Genomic DNA, 12,001 nt, shown 5'->3' with positions numbered 1-12,001 from the left:
CCTTATGTTATACGTGGAAGCCCCAGACATTTACCAATTGTAATGAACAACCCTTGATACCATGGAATATAGTTAAACCCATTGAGGACAACAGAACAAAGACGAAGACTAGGATTACCTATAGATTCAAGAATACCAGTTGTACTAGAGGTTAAAGTACTCTCGTCAGTTCTTGCTCCAGTACCATGCAAGAAGAGGAGACCATTTCCCGAGTTTGATTGAATGGATAAAGAAAGGCTTGGACCACATTCAGATACAAATGATTTCGTGGTACACAGAAAGAGAAGGAACAACACAATAATTTACGTGGTTCACCAAAGACTTTCTTTGCCTACATCCACGGAGCCAGGATAATGGAGGTTTATTCATAGGTGTTAAGAGTTTGTATAGAAAAATACATTTTTATTTATTTTTTTTTGGTTAGACCCAAGGGTGTCCACCGCCGACAGCAGTGACAAAATACATTTTTATTTAATCTCATATTAGAAGCGAGTTGTTTCCATTTATGGTTTATAAGCACCAACACTTTAGAAATACTAAATAGGATATCGGCTTAATGGATCCAAACTTGGCCCTCATCTTGGTTTGGCCTTGGAACTAATAAATATATATATTTAATTGTCAAAAAATGGACTTGGGGCTTTTGGGTTATGTTGATTTAATTAACATTTCTTTTTATTAATTAGAAATTCGTTTTTCAGATAAAATCATTATTTGAAATTCGAATATATTTAAATATTTATTATAACTATTGGATGAAGAGGTGTCAGATTTCTATATATTGACAATTCGTCCAAACCTGAAGACGTACATAATTTGGAATTGCATTATCATTCTCACACATAAATAATTCCTGAGAGAAAGCATATCACTGTTCTCCACAAATCAAAGCCACAATGCTTAGGCTTTTGATTTGTGATAGTTTAATCAAGGTGGGCAAACTCCTATCGAACTACAAGCACAAGGGTAGAGAAGAAATACTGTCTAAAGGGCACTGCAACTCTGGAGGACTTTATCATCTATCCAAGTTAGTATTTTGTAATTCATTCTATTTCTGTATTGATTTGATTATATATATAGAATATATTTCGTACTGTTTTTATTATGTTATTTGGTTATATTCTAATTGTTCGCCAACAATAGGAACTCATGTAAGAGCTCCAACAATTTAAACAAGTACAATCACCAATATTGAGACAAGAAAACAACCAATAGTATTAGAGCATCTCCAATATCCTCTTCAACTACTTTGGAATGCTCAATAGATGAGATTCATCCCAATATAATAACCACTAAACACCAGCAATAATAAATATTGTAATATTCCAACAAGTATTGTCATTTGTAGTTGTACTTGCCATTTTCTATTCTTAGTGATGGCAAATGAGGACAATGAAATGTCGTTTTCTCCCATTTTTATGTTTGGCTTGTGTAGTATTAGGAATAAGTTGTTGTTCAGGTTTCCAACAATACCCTTAAATTTTCATTATTAAAAGTTATTAATACGAATAGCTTTTTAGGGTAAAAAATGGTATTTAAAAATTATGATAGGGGTAAGCTAGTCCAAAAAAATTGCATTAAATATTTTCCCGAGTGGAAGGAATTTTTTTTTCCCAAGGTGAGGAAATTCTCCCTACTTGGGAAGTTCATACCCATGAATTAGGTATTGCATTTCCAATGGTACATTTACCAAACCTAAAAATATAATTTCATACACATTCCCAAACTCCTAAACTCAATACATGATTTAGTTCTAAACAAATGTTCATTGAACCATCAGATGGCTAGGTGACCATGACTCAATTTCATTTTTTTCCTCTTGTATTTTTTAATTTTTATTTTTTTGCACGCTAGTTTCTTGCCTGATTTGAACTTGTGGCCTCACTTCAAGAATCAAGATCAAACATATTTGGATTATAAAATACTCTCACTTAGCTAGATGATCCTCCAAAGAGGATTGAAAGCATTTTGGGAGAAAAACTTGTGTGGTTTTCCAAGACATTAGTTTAGTTGATTCAGATCCTTTGTTTTACTTGCATGTTCTCTGATAAATAACCTATCTAGCCATCTGCAATTCCTTTGCCATATTTATCGTATTTGACCTCTCTCTTCCATTGATAAAGGACACCTTTATATTTATATAAAGTTGGCCAATTTTAAATTAAGGCTTGGCGAAGATCATTTGGAGACTACTTGCGTTTTTTAGTTGATTTATTTCCCAACATTACAATATGTATTTTCATAGGGAGAACTTGGTGCTGGGATAAGAAGCTTTGAACTCTTGCTTAGCCGGTTTTAATGATTCTCGACCGCCCATGCAAGTTTCACTCCCTCAAATTCAAATGATAAGAAGAAGTGCAAATGCATTAACAATAAAGCAATTTTGAGCTTCGAAATAGACCTGAAAATTCAAGCCATGACTTTGTGCTAATATCTCAAAGCGAAGAGAGTCAAGACGCCAAGCACAAGTAGTCCCACATCGACAAAATGAAGCTGGATAGTACGCTTTATAATACTCAAACATGGTCGCACATCGCCCAGCTCAGCAAATGTAAGCTTGCAACCCGGGTGGGGGCTTTGAAGTCCAATATAATGGGTCGGTTCGGAGTGGCTCCATTCTGGCTAGTTGGACCATGTGGCTTGGGCGAAGGCTCTGGGCTTCATGGTTCCTGGAGTGGAGAGGGAATTGCGTAAGGTTGGCTTCACAGAGCAACGATCACCTCTCCCGCTCCTGGCAGTGGAAGGCCTTGTCCAAATCGCACGGTAAATGTTTTCGAAAAAGGTAGTAATTCAATGAATTTTAGGCCTTGTTTCCACTTGTTTTGGACAGTAAATTGATGAATTGTTCTATGAGGGAATATGGCTTGCCAAGATTTTTATCTCTACAAAAAAAGCATCATGTGTATTAATCAATTTATTTCTGGATTTGTTGAACAAGTGCAAGAAACAAGAAATAGCAAGGGCATTAATGAAATTTTTCCTAGGGTTTGTAGTCTTCTCTTCTTTAGATAAGTGCTTTTGTCTTACAGATAAAGTGGTGGTTTGGTGTAAAGTGGCAGATAACCCTAGACCCCTCTCTCTCAAAAAAGATTCCCCTCTCCCCTTCTCCCTTCCTCCCTTCTCCTCTTTTCCCAATTTTCAGAGATAGAAGGTTTCTCCTATTTATCTTCATGTTGTAATGATTTTCCTCCATTCATCATAGGCGGATGCGTCTAGGCATCGATCTCCACCTGCATTTCAGTGTTGGATCTCTACCACCATCCACTACTACATTTTACAATTTGCGCGACGAAGAGAATTTTGGAGCGCAAAGTACATTTTAGTTGCACAAATTTCAGCGACAAAAACTTCGTCGCCCCAAGATCGTGAAGAAAGACTTTGCGCGACGAAAAAATATTGGTCACGCAAGGTTTTGAGCGACGAAAAATATTGGTAGCGCAAAGTTTTATGCGACGAAAAACATTGGTCGCAAAGTCTTTAAAAAAAAAAATTTAAAAATTCCCGCATCCCATTTTTGGTACCCGCCCAAATTTTTAGAGTTTTGCGCAACGAATATTAATTTTTTCTCATTATTTCTTTAATATTAATTTAATTATATTAATTTATTCAAATTTTTACTTTTAAAATTTAATTTAATTGTATGATTTTTTTTTAAATTACTTAAATTTAAATTGACATATTTAAAATAAAATTACATATGAAAAATAGTGATTAAATTATCCAATAAATATATATATATAATATTCAAAATGTACACATAAATTAACAAAGTACAATAATAAAATCCGTACCCAATACTCAAAACTAACTCCGAAAACACATATTAATGAAAAAAATTTAAAATTTGGAGAGAATATACATTTTGGCAAGATTGAGAGTGAGTGAGAATGAGAGGGAGAAGTGAGTGTGAGAGAATTAGAGAAGATAGTGAGAGAGAGATGAGAGAGTGAATGAGAGTGAGAGATAGTGAAAAGAGAGATGAGAGAGTAGTGAAGAGAGAGATGAGAGATTAAGTGAGAGAAGTGAGTGTGAGAGAAAGGGTGGGATTTGGGGAGAGGGAAAGAGAGAGGAGAGGTAAGCGTAGAGAAAGACATTGAGAAAATGGTGGAGGAGTTATTTTGGTTTTAAAAACCGGATCACTTTGCGACACAAAAAATATTGTTGGTCACGCAAAGTTTTGTGTGACGAAAAATATTAGAATACAAGATTAGTGAGTGAGAATGAGAGGGAGAAGTGAGTGTGAGAGAATTAGAGAAGATAGTGAGAGAGAGATGAGAGAGTGAATGAGAGTGAGAGATAGTGAAAAGAGAGATGAGAGAGTGAGAGTGAGAGATAGTGAAGAGAGAGATGAGAGATTAAGTGAGAGGAGTGAGTGTGAGAGAAAGGGTGGGATTTGGGGAGAGGGAAAGAGAGAGGAGAGGTAAGAGTAGAGAAAGACATTGAGAAAATGGTGGATGAGTTATTTTGGTTTTAAAAACCGGATCACTTTGCGCGACAAAAAATATTGTTGGTCGCGCAAAGTTTTGTGCGACGAAAAATATTGGAATATTGGTCACGTAAAGTTTTGCACAACCAACAATATTGGTCGTGCAAAGTTTTGCGCGAGAATACTAGAATATTTGTCGCGCAAAGTCTTAAAAAAAATTATAAAAATAAAAGTAAAATAAAAATTCTTGCGTCCCATTTTTTGTACCTATCCAAAATTTTAAATTTTTGCACGATTTAAAATGCATATTGGTTGCGCAGAGTCTAAAAAATTCCCACATCGCATTTTTGGTACCAGCCCAAATTTTTGCGCGACGAAAAATATATATTGGTCGCAAAGTCTAAATTTTAAAAATAAAAATAAAAAATATCGCGTCCCATTTTGGTACTACCAAAGTTTTAGAGTTTTGTGCGACGAACTATTGGTCGTGCAAACTTTTGAGAGACGAAAAATTAGTTCGTAGCACAATATTTATAAAAATAATTGTTATGAATAATAAAAAATAAAATAATTTTATTTTACGATTTAAAATGTAAATAAGGTTAAATCTACTTAATAAATATATATACTATTCAATTTCTTAAGTGTTATACGTACAAAATAAATAAATTTAAAGCTACTTAATAAATAAATAAATATATATACACACACACACACATACCATTCAACGATCCAACCGGCGGACTTATTTGTATATACTTCAAGATCGTATACCCCAAAAATCGCAAAAAACAAACATTCAGAGATCTAGTAACAGGACAAAACTTTTCAAGGTTTATAAATAAAAAATCACGATTTAACTGTTATTTTAACTTCCGATTTTGATGCTTTTTTACAGCTACACTTCTTGACCCTATATGAATACAATGACTGAATTTGATCTTCAATTTAAAATATTTATACTAGTAAATACCATAAAATCTTATGTTATATTTAACGAAAGTATAAATAAACTCTTAATTGTTAGTGAATATATTGTTTTGATGACATACGCATTCTACGAAACTAGTGTCAACGATCCAACCATCAAATTTATTTGTTTATACTTCGAGATCATACACCCCAAAAATCACAAAAAAGAAACATTCAGAGATCTAGTAACGGGACAAAACTTTTTAATGGCTATAAATGAAAAATCACCATTTAACTGTTATTTTAACTCCGATTTTGATGATTTTTTACAGCTACACTCTTTGACCCTATACGAATACAATGACTGAATTTGATCTTCAATTTAAAATATTTACACTAGTGAATACCACAAAATCTTATGTTATATTTAAAGAAAGTATAAATAAACTCTTAATTGGTAGTAAATATATTGTTTTGATGGCATACGCATTCTATGAAACTAATTTCAACGATCCAACCGTCAAACTTGTTTGTTTATACTTCGAGATCATATACACCAAAAATCAGAAAAAATAAACATTCAAAGATCAAGTAACGGGACAAAACTTTTCAACGGTTATAAATGAAAAATCATGATTTAGCAGTTATTTTAACTCCGATTTTGATGATTTTTTTACAGCTACACTCCTTGAGCCTATGTGAATATAATGACTGAATTTGATCTTCAATTTAAAATATTTACATTAGTGGATAGCACAAAAATCTTATGTTATATTTAACGAAAGTATAAATAAACTCTTAATTGTTAGTGAATATATTGTTTTAATGGCATGTTCATTCTACGAAACTAGTTTCAATGATCCAACTGTCAAACTTGTTTGTTTATACTTTGAGATCACATACGCTAAAAATCGGAAAAATTAAACATTCAGAGATGAAGTAACGGGACAAAACTTTTCGACGGTTATAAATGAAAAATCATGATTTAAAGGTTATTTTAACCCCGATTTTGATGAATTTTTTTACAGCTACACTCCTTGACCCTATATGAATACAATGACTGAATTTGATCTTCAATTTAAAATATTTACACTAGTGGACACCACAAAATCTTATGTTATATTTAACGAAAATATAAATAAACTCTTAATTGTTAGTGAATATATTGTTTTGATGGCATACGCATTCAACAAAACTAGTTTCAACGATCAAACTGTCAAACTTGTTTGTTTATACTTCGAGATCATATACGACAAAAATTAGAAAAAATAAACATTCAGAGATCAGGTCATTGGACAAAACTTTTCGACGGTTATAAATGAAAAATCACGATTTAACGGTTATATTAACTCTGATTTTGATGATTTTTTACAGCTACACTCCTTGACCCTATATAAATACAATGAACTAATTCGATCATCAATTTAAAATATATATTTTCTAACAAAAACCCAATTCGAACTACAATAATATATTTTTCTAACAAAAATCCGATCCGATCTAAAATAATAAATTTAAAGCTACTTAATAAATATATATACCATTTAATTTCTTAAGTGTTATGCGTACAAAATGAAAAACAAAAATAAATTGGTTTAGGCGACGAAATGTTTGGATTACGTCATGCAAAGATTTTTAAAAATAATTTTTTTTTAATTTTGTAAGGACTTTGAGCGATTAAGTTTATTGTTTCACACACAAAGTCACTTTGAGGGACGATGTATTGTAGTCACTCAAAAGTTTGTCGTGCAAAGTGACTTTGCGCGACGAATTGTTTTTCGTCGCGCAAGACTTTGAGCGACAAAGTTTTGAGTTTCGTCGCGCAAAGTGACTTTGAGAGACGAATAGTTTTTCGTCGCGCAAAATTTGGTCGCACAAGGGTTTTTTTTTATTAGTGATCTTTTATGTTGTTTCTTTATGTTTGGAATAAGTTGCAGAGACTCTTTGGGTTTTCTGTATAGTTTTCACATCTTATTTGTGAGAGTTTTATTTGTATTGTTATGACTTGATTTTTTCAAGCTTTATATATTTTTGTTTATTCTGAGTTTGCTCTCTTAGTTGGGATGCCTATACTAGAGTTTCTTCGATTCTGAATGATCATGGAGGAGCCCTAGATTGTTGAAGTTACAACGTATGACCTAACATCTTAAATAGTTACAATTGTGTAGATCAGCACCATATCTAATATCGCATTGCCCTTTTAATGTTGAAAAATGTATGGAGTTCGAATTCCTAATCTTCCTTGATCAAAATGGAATAAATAAACAAAATTAAAAAATTTACAAGGCTATCTTTTCAAAAATTGGCAATCGTCTAATCTTCGTTGGAGCGTGGACTGCGAAGTGTTTCTTTGGATCATAGAGGGCGTGGTTTATGTAAGCATCAATCTTATCTTTCTCATCTTTAGACTCTGCCTTGGTAAAGCCATCCATCCATGGAGACCAGGTTGAATTTGGAGGGGGAGGAGTTGGAGAAGGATAAAGTGGTGGTTTTGTTTGAATATTTGTTGATGCTTGTCGTGGCACATACTTGCTGCTGCTCTTGCTTTGTTTCTTCATCGTTGGATTGCTGGTTTCTTTCCTTGTCTTATTTGCTTCAAATCTCTGTTAGGAAGAGCAATAACAAGAACAAAAGAATTAAATTATATGAAATAACTGACATTCATTCAAGCAAATTGTTGCAAATTAAAAAAATAAAAATAAATAACTGACATTCATTCAATTTTCCACATTGATGGCACAATTATAACTCAAAACTGTATCTCACCCAATTTACTTCAATTAAACTGAAAGAATCTAGTAGCTGAATTGTATACTGTTCTTCTCTAGGTAGCTTAATGTGCAAGAACTTAACACCAAAAAAAAAAAAAACTTATTACGCAAGAAACTAAGAAACTCTTTCTATAGCATTCAAACCAAGTTTTCAAAGTAGAAGGATCCAACAACACAGAAGAATTGTGGTGGTTGGTTTTCAAGTTTTGCTAATTAATCTATTTTTTCAATCAAAGCTGAGTACTGGTGTTCTGAACAAGGGCAAAAAAAATCAAGAGTAGAACAAACTTGTAGAAACAACAGAGAGAGAGAGAGAGAGAGAGAGAGAGAGATAGGTTTTTAACGTACCCTGTAAAAATGTGGGTTTGTTTATGTAAGAAGAGGTGTTCGTCTTGGTGGTGGTATATATGGAGAGAGTAGGGAGCAAGTTACCCAAATTAGAGGTTGAATGGGATTTGAGTAAGTTTTTACTTGTGTCACAAATAAGGTATTTACTTAGGAATACCTAATTGGATGTGGCATTGAAATTGGGTAAGAAGTGATTATTTTGGATTTTTTTTTCTTTCCTTTTTCTGTTTGCTGAGATATATTTAAGAAGTTCTTCTGTTAATTAATTGAAGATCAAATAGGAAAAAATAAAAGTCTGAGAACTTAAGTGGTTAAGAGTTAATAGTTTTTACCCTGCACTCAGGTCTTAGATCGATTTTCCTCTCTCTAACATCATTTGTATAAAAAAAAAATATATATATATAAAAAAGACCTCCACCAAAATGTTTGGGCTATCCCTTTCAATTAGCCCAAGTCCAGCCTCCAACTTAATTACCCAGCCCATACGCTGTCTGTGTCTGTCTGTCTCTCCTCTCTCCCTCAAACTCTCAGGCCAGAAGAGCAGACGCCTCGTCGTATATCAGGTATGCTTCCCAAACCCAGAACCGTCTTCAAAACCCTAAGCCAACTGTTCATACTAAAATATTCCAACTCGTCTTCTTCCTGCTCTACTTCTTTGAACAATTTCAAAGTTTCAAGCTGTTTTTCCTTTGAATTTCCCATTGATTCTTAACCATTTTCAGTGAAGTTCGCTATTCTGCTTTGGCTGAGAACATTTGTAATCTCTGAGAAAACAGTGTAACAACCAAAAAAAAAAAATTTGGTTTAAGCTTTGGGTGTGAGATTTAGTCCTTCTAGTCTGCTTCATGTTATTTTGATTTATCAATGTGGTAGTTTTTCTTTCTTCTTCTTTTCCTTTATTTTTGGAATAATTGTTAATTGGTGGTGTTGTTGAGTCACAAAGAAACAGCCTCTGCTTTTTGTGCATAAATATTATTGGAGTTCAGCGTTTAAATCCCAGAAAATGTTTGTGTGAGATTAAATGTTGGTTAGTTTCTCTCATGGTTGGGTTTGTGTCGTGTCGAGTCTCGATAATTAACAACTTGTTGAACTTTGGTTTACAGTTTTCCTCCATTCTTTCTAAGAAAAATTCGTGTTTACTGAAAACTGTGATGTTGTATGAGTTACATGTAATTCGAGGATTCTTTCACCGTGTCTCCAATTTATTGACATCGATTATATTATAGTCAGTGAATTTACGCCGAAATGACCTGTAGAATTGTATGAAGTATATGCTGGCAGTTCATTGATGACTAAATGGATAACTAAGTTCCTTGTATTTCCTATTTCAGTTAAAGACTGCTAAAGAAGAGGTTGACCTTGCATTGGTGATGGTGGAAGTGTGGTGGTCCTTATTAGCTGCGATCCCCGCAGTGGTTGCAGGACAAGCATTTCGAGTGAAGAAAAGGCGCGCTGAAGAGCAGAGATTAAAGAGTGCCAGGGGGAGAGAGAAGAATTCTGATGAGATTTTTGTCTGTGAGAGGGTATGTACATCCAAGAGAATGCTGAAAAAGCTAGGTGCATTCTCAAAGGACCCAATTCCTGATACTTGTGTCACTGTATGTGGTGTGTCGGAGCTGGATGCATGTGCTGATGCATGCGCACGCACTGTTTGCGTAAACCAACATCAAGTACCTAACTGGAATGACATATGCCTTCGGAGATGCCAGAGTGAATGTCTAAAACTCTCTTCTTCCAGTTATTCTTAGTATATTTTTTTCAACTTAAAAGAGGAATGTGTATTACAAGTCGAGTTATCATAGCGTTGGATACTATCATTTTGTGACATATTCTCCGATTATCGGCTATCAATTTTAAGAAGTTTGGACTAAATTTTTGTGCTTGATTGCTCTTAAGGCTGATTTCTGGCACAAACTTGATTGTTGATTTTTTGAATTACCTTGTTATATCTCTGGCGTTCAGCATATATAGGTGCTTTCTAGTCTTTGAGCTTTTAACTGATGTCGATTTAGGAGCTTGTTTCTTTAAGTTTGTTTGGCTCGCTTGGTGGGCTTGATATCAGGTATTTACAAAGCCAATGTTTGTGCATCTATTAGGTTTAGATGACATTGAATTTAGCATCCCTAAATGTTTTATTCTCATTTATTTTGGTTTTACTTTTGTCTGCAAATGGTTAATGGAACTTGTGAAATTGTTATTCTCTGAGGAGGATATTTCTCACTTGAAGACTTTGGCCCTTTCAAGGCCTTTCGAGAGCAGTAACACGAAGGAAGTTCAGACACTTCATGATCATATGTTAACGGCTTTTTAAGAAAGAAAGTCTGTCTTTAATTATTTCAAAGAAAGGGTAAAATGTGAGATCATTGATTTGCTTATTGCTGAATCTTCATAACTCTTCATTTTGATATAAAGTTATCAAACTGAATGAATGCAGATTGATACAAGTTTACAATGAAACAAATCTTTAAGCCAAAAAAGCCTTAACCCTACGAATTAAGCATCAAAAAATTCTTAAAGCTCTGCATGGGGCTCTTCATGAGAGACCTTTTCCTTTACCTTTTCTGCTGTCTTATGCATTGTCTCTCCCACTGCTTCGCCAGCTGATTTTGCGGATTCTTCAACTGTGTGTTTGCCTGTTTCAAAACTCTTGTGAGCTGCCTCTTTCAATTTCGCTCCCATACCAACACCGCCAGTCCTATCCTTTCCATCTGCCTCATCTGCACCCCTGAAACTGATAAAGCAATTTGAGAAACTTGGCATCAAACTTTAAGACTTTTTGTAAAACTTTTCGAGAATAGTAGAAAATTGGGGTGCATAGGGTTGCCACACATTAAACCGAATACCTTAGGCGATGCAATTTTTTTGCTATTTTTCTAAAATTCCATGTGAAAAGAAATGCCATCTTTGAAAAGATGGGGGGAACTTGTTACTAGTTTTTCATGAAAGTAGCAAACTTGCAACAGAAGCACTTACTCTAGATTTGGAGGGGAAAATTGCAATTGCATATCACTTATGATGGTTTTGACTTTGTCCCAGGCATTTTGATGAGACTTTTGCAGGACAGAAATTGTATCATAGAGCACATTGACTGTATCTTGCATTGTTTTTCCAAATGTAGTCTGCTCTTGCTCATTCTTCTCAACCTGTTGTTGTCCTTCCCCGATCGTCGACGGAATCTGAAGTGAGACGATGATGAACCAAAAAAGAAACAGTGCGGTTCTTCTGCTAAATTTGTCCATGCCACTAAATTTGGAGGATTGTTAAAAGTAGGGGCTCAACTGGGTCATATCAAAGGTGGTTTTGTACTTGGAGTTGTTTCAAATTTGAACACTTTCTAGGCTTCTAGCCAGTTACATGTAATAAGGTAACGTGGGGTTACCTTCTTGCATGTAGGATTCCACATTTGAACGTGTCAAATCATGGTTAGAGATGTAATATTACAACAGAAATGTAGCATTAATAATTTATGGCTTTCTGACCAAATAAATATATAAATATATAAAATAATTTATGGCTTGCAATTTATATTGACTGCGCGGAAGGA

At 34.1% G+C, this 12,001-nt stretch overlaps 1 protein-coding gene and 1 pseudogene across 4 annotated transcripts; one reads left to right on the top strand and one right to left on the bottom strand.

Moving 5' to 3' along the window:
* Nucleotides 1–8,887: 8,887 nt before the first annotated feature.
* On the top strand, nt 8,888–10,329 carry LOC103343716 (uncharacterized protein At5g64816 pseudogene; annotated as a pseudogene). Of its 3 annotated transcripts, none has more exons than XR_016126111.1 (2): nt 8,888–9,020; nt 9,789–10,329. The product of XR_016126111.1 is annotated as an uncharacterized protein At5g64816 pseudogene, transcript variant X1 (transcript). The 3 variants fall into 3 exon arrangements; XR_016126127.1 differs by lacking the exon at nt 8,888–9,020 and adding an exon at nt 9,053–9,272; XR_016126117.1 differs by lacking the exon at nt 8,888–9,020 and adding an exon at nt 9,053–9,326.
* A 639-nt stretch (nt 10,330–10,968) lies between these two features.
* LOC103343715 (uncharacterized) lies at nt 10,969–11,696 on the bottom strand. The gene is made up of 2 exons (XM_008247356.3): nt 11,431–11,696; nt 10,969–11,188 (listed from the first exon to the last, which is right to left on the bottom strand). The coding sequence occupies exons 1-2, from the start codon at nt 11,694–11,696 to the stop codon at nt 10,969–10,971; spliced, it is 486 nt and encodes a 161-aa protein (XP_008245578.2).
* Nucleotides 11,697–12,001: the final 305 nt, after the last annotated feature.

The sequence above is a fragment of the Prunus mume genome, linkage group LG1 (assembly GCF_029339155.1).
Source record: "Prunus mume cultivar Tortuosa linkage group LG1, ASM2933915v1, whole genome shotgun sequence".
Lineage (NCBI taxonomy): Eukaryota > Viridiplantae > Streptophyta > Magnoliopsida > Rosales > Rosaceae > Prunus > Prunus mume.
This window is presented reverse-complemented; position numbering and strand designations above follow the sequence as displayed.

What these genes read in the sequence shown, in the direction of transcription:
- LOC103343715 (XM_008247356.3), bottom strand. Translation starts at nt 11,696, where the DNA reads ATGGACAAATTTAGCAGAAGAACCGCACTGTTTCTTTTTTGGTTCATC. An exon ending in TTTTCCCCTCCAAATCTAGA is followed by an intron (nt 11,189 to 11,430) that starts GTAAGTGCTTCT and finishes TTGCTTTATCAG; the next exon opens with TTTCAGGGGTGCAGATGAGG.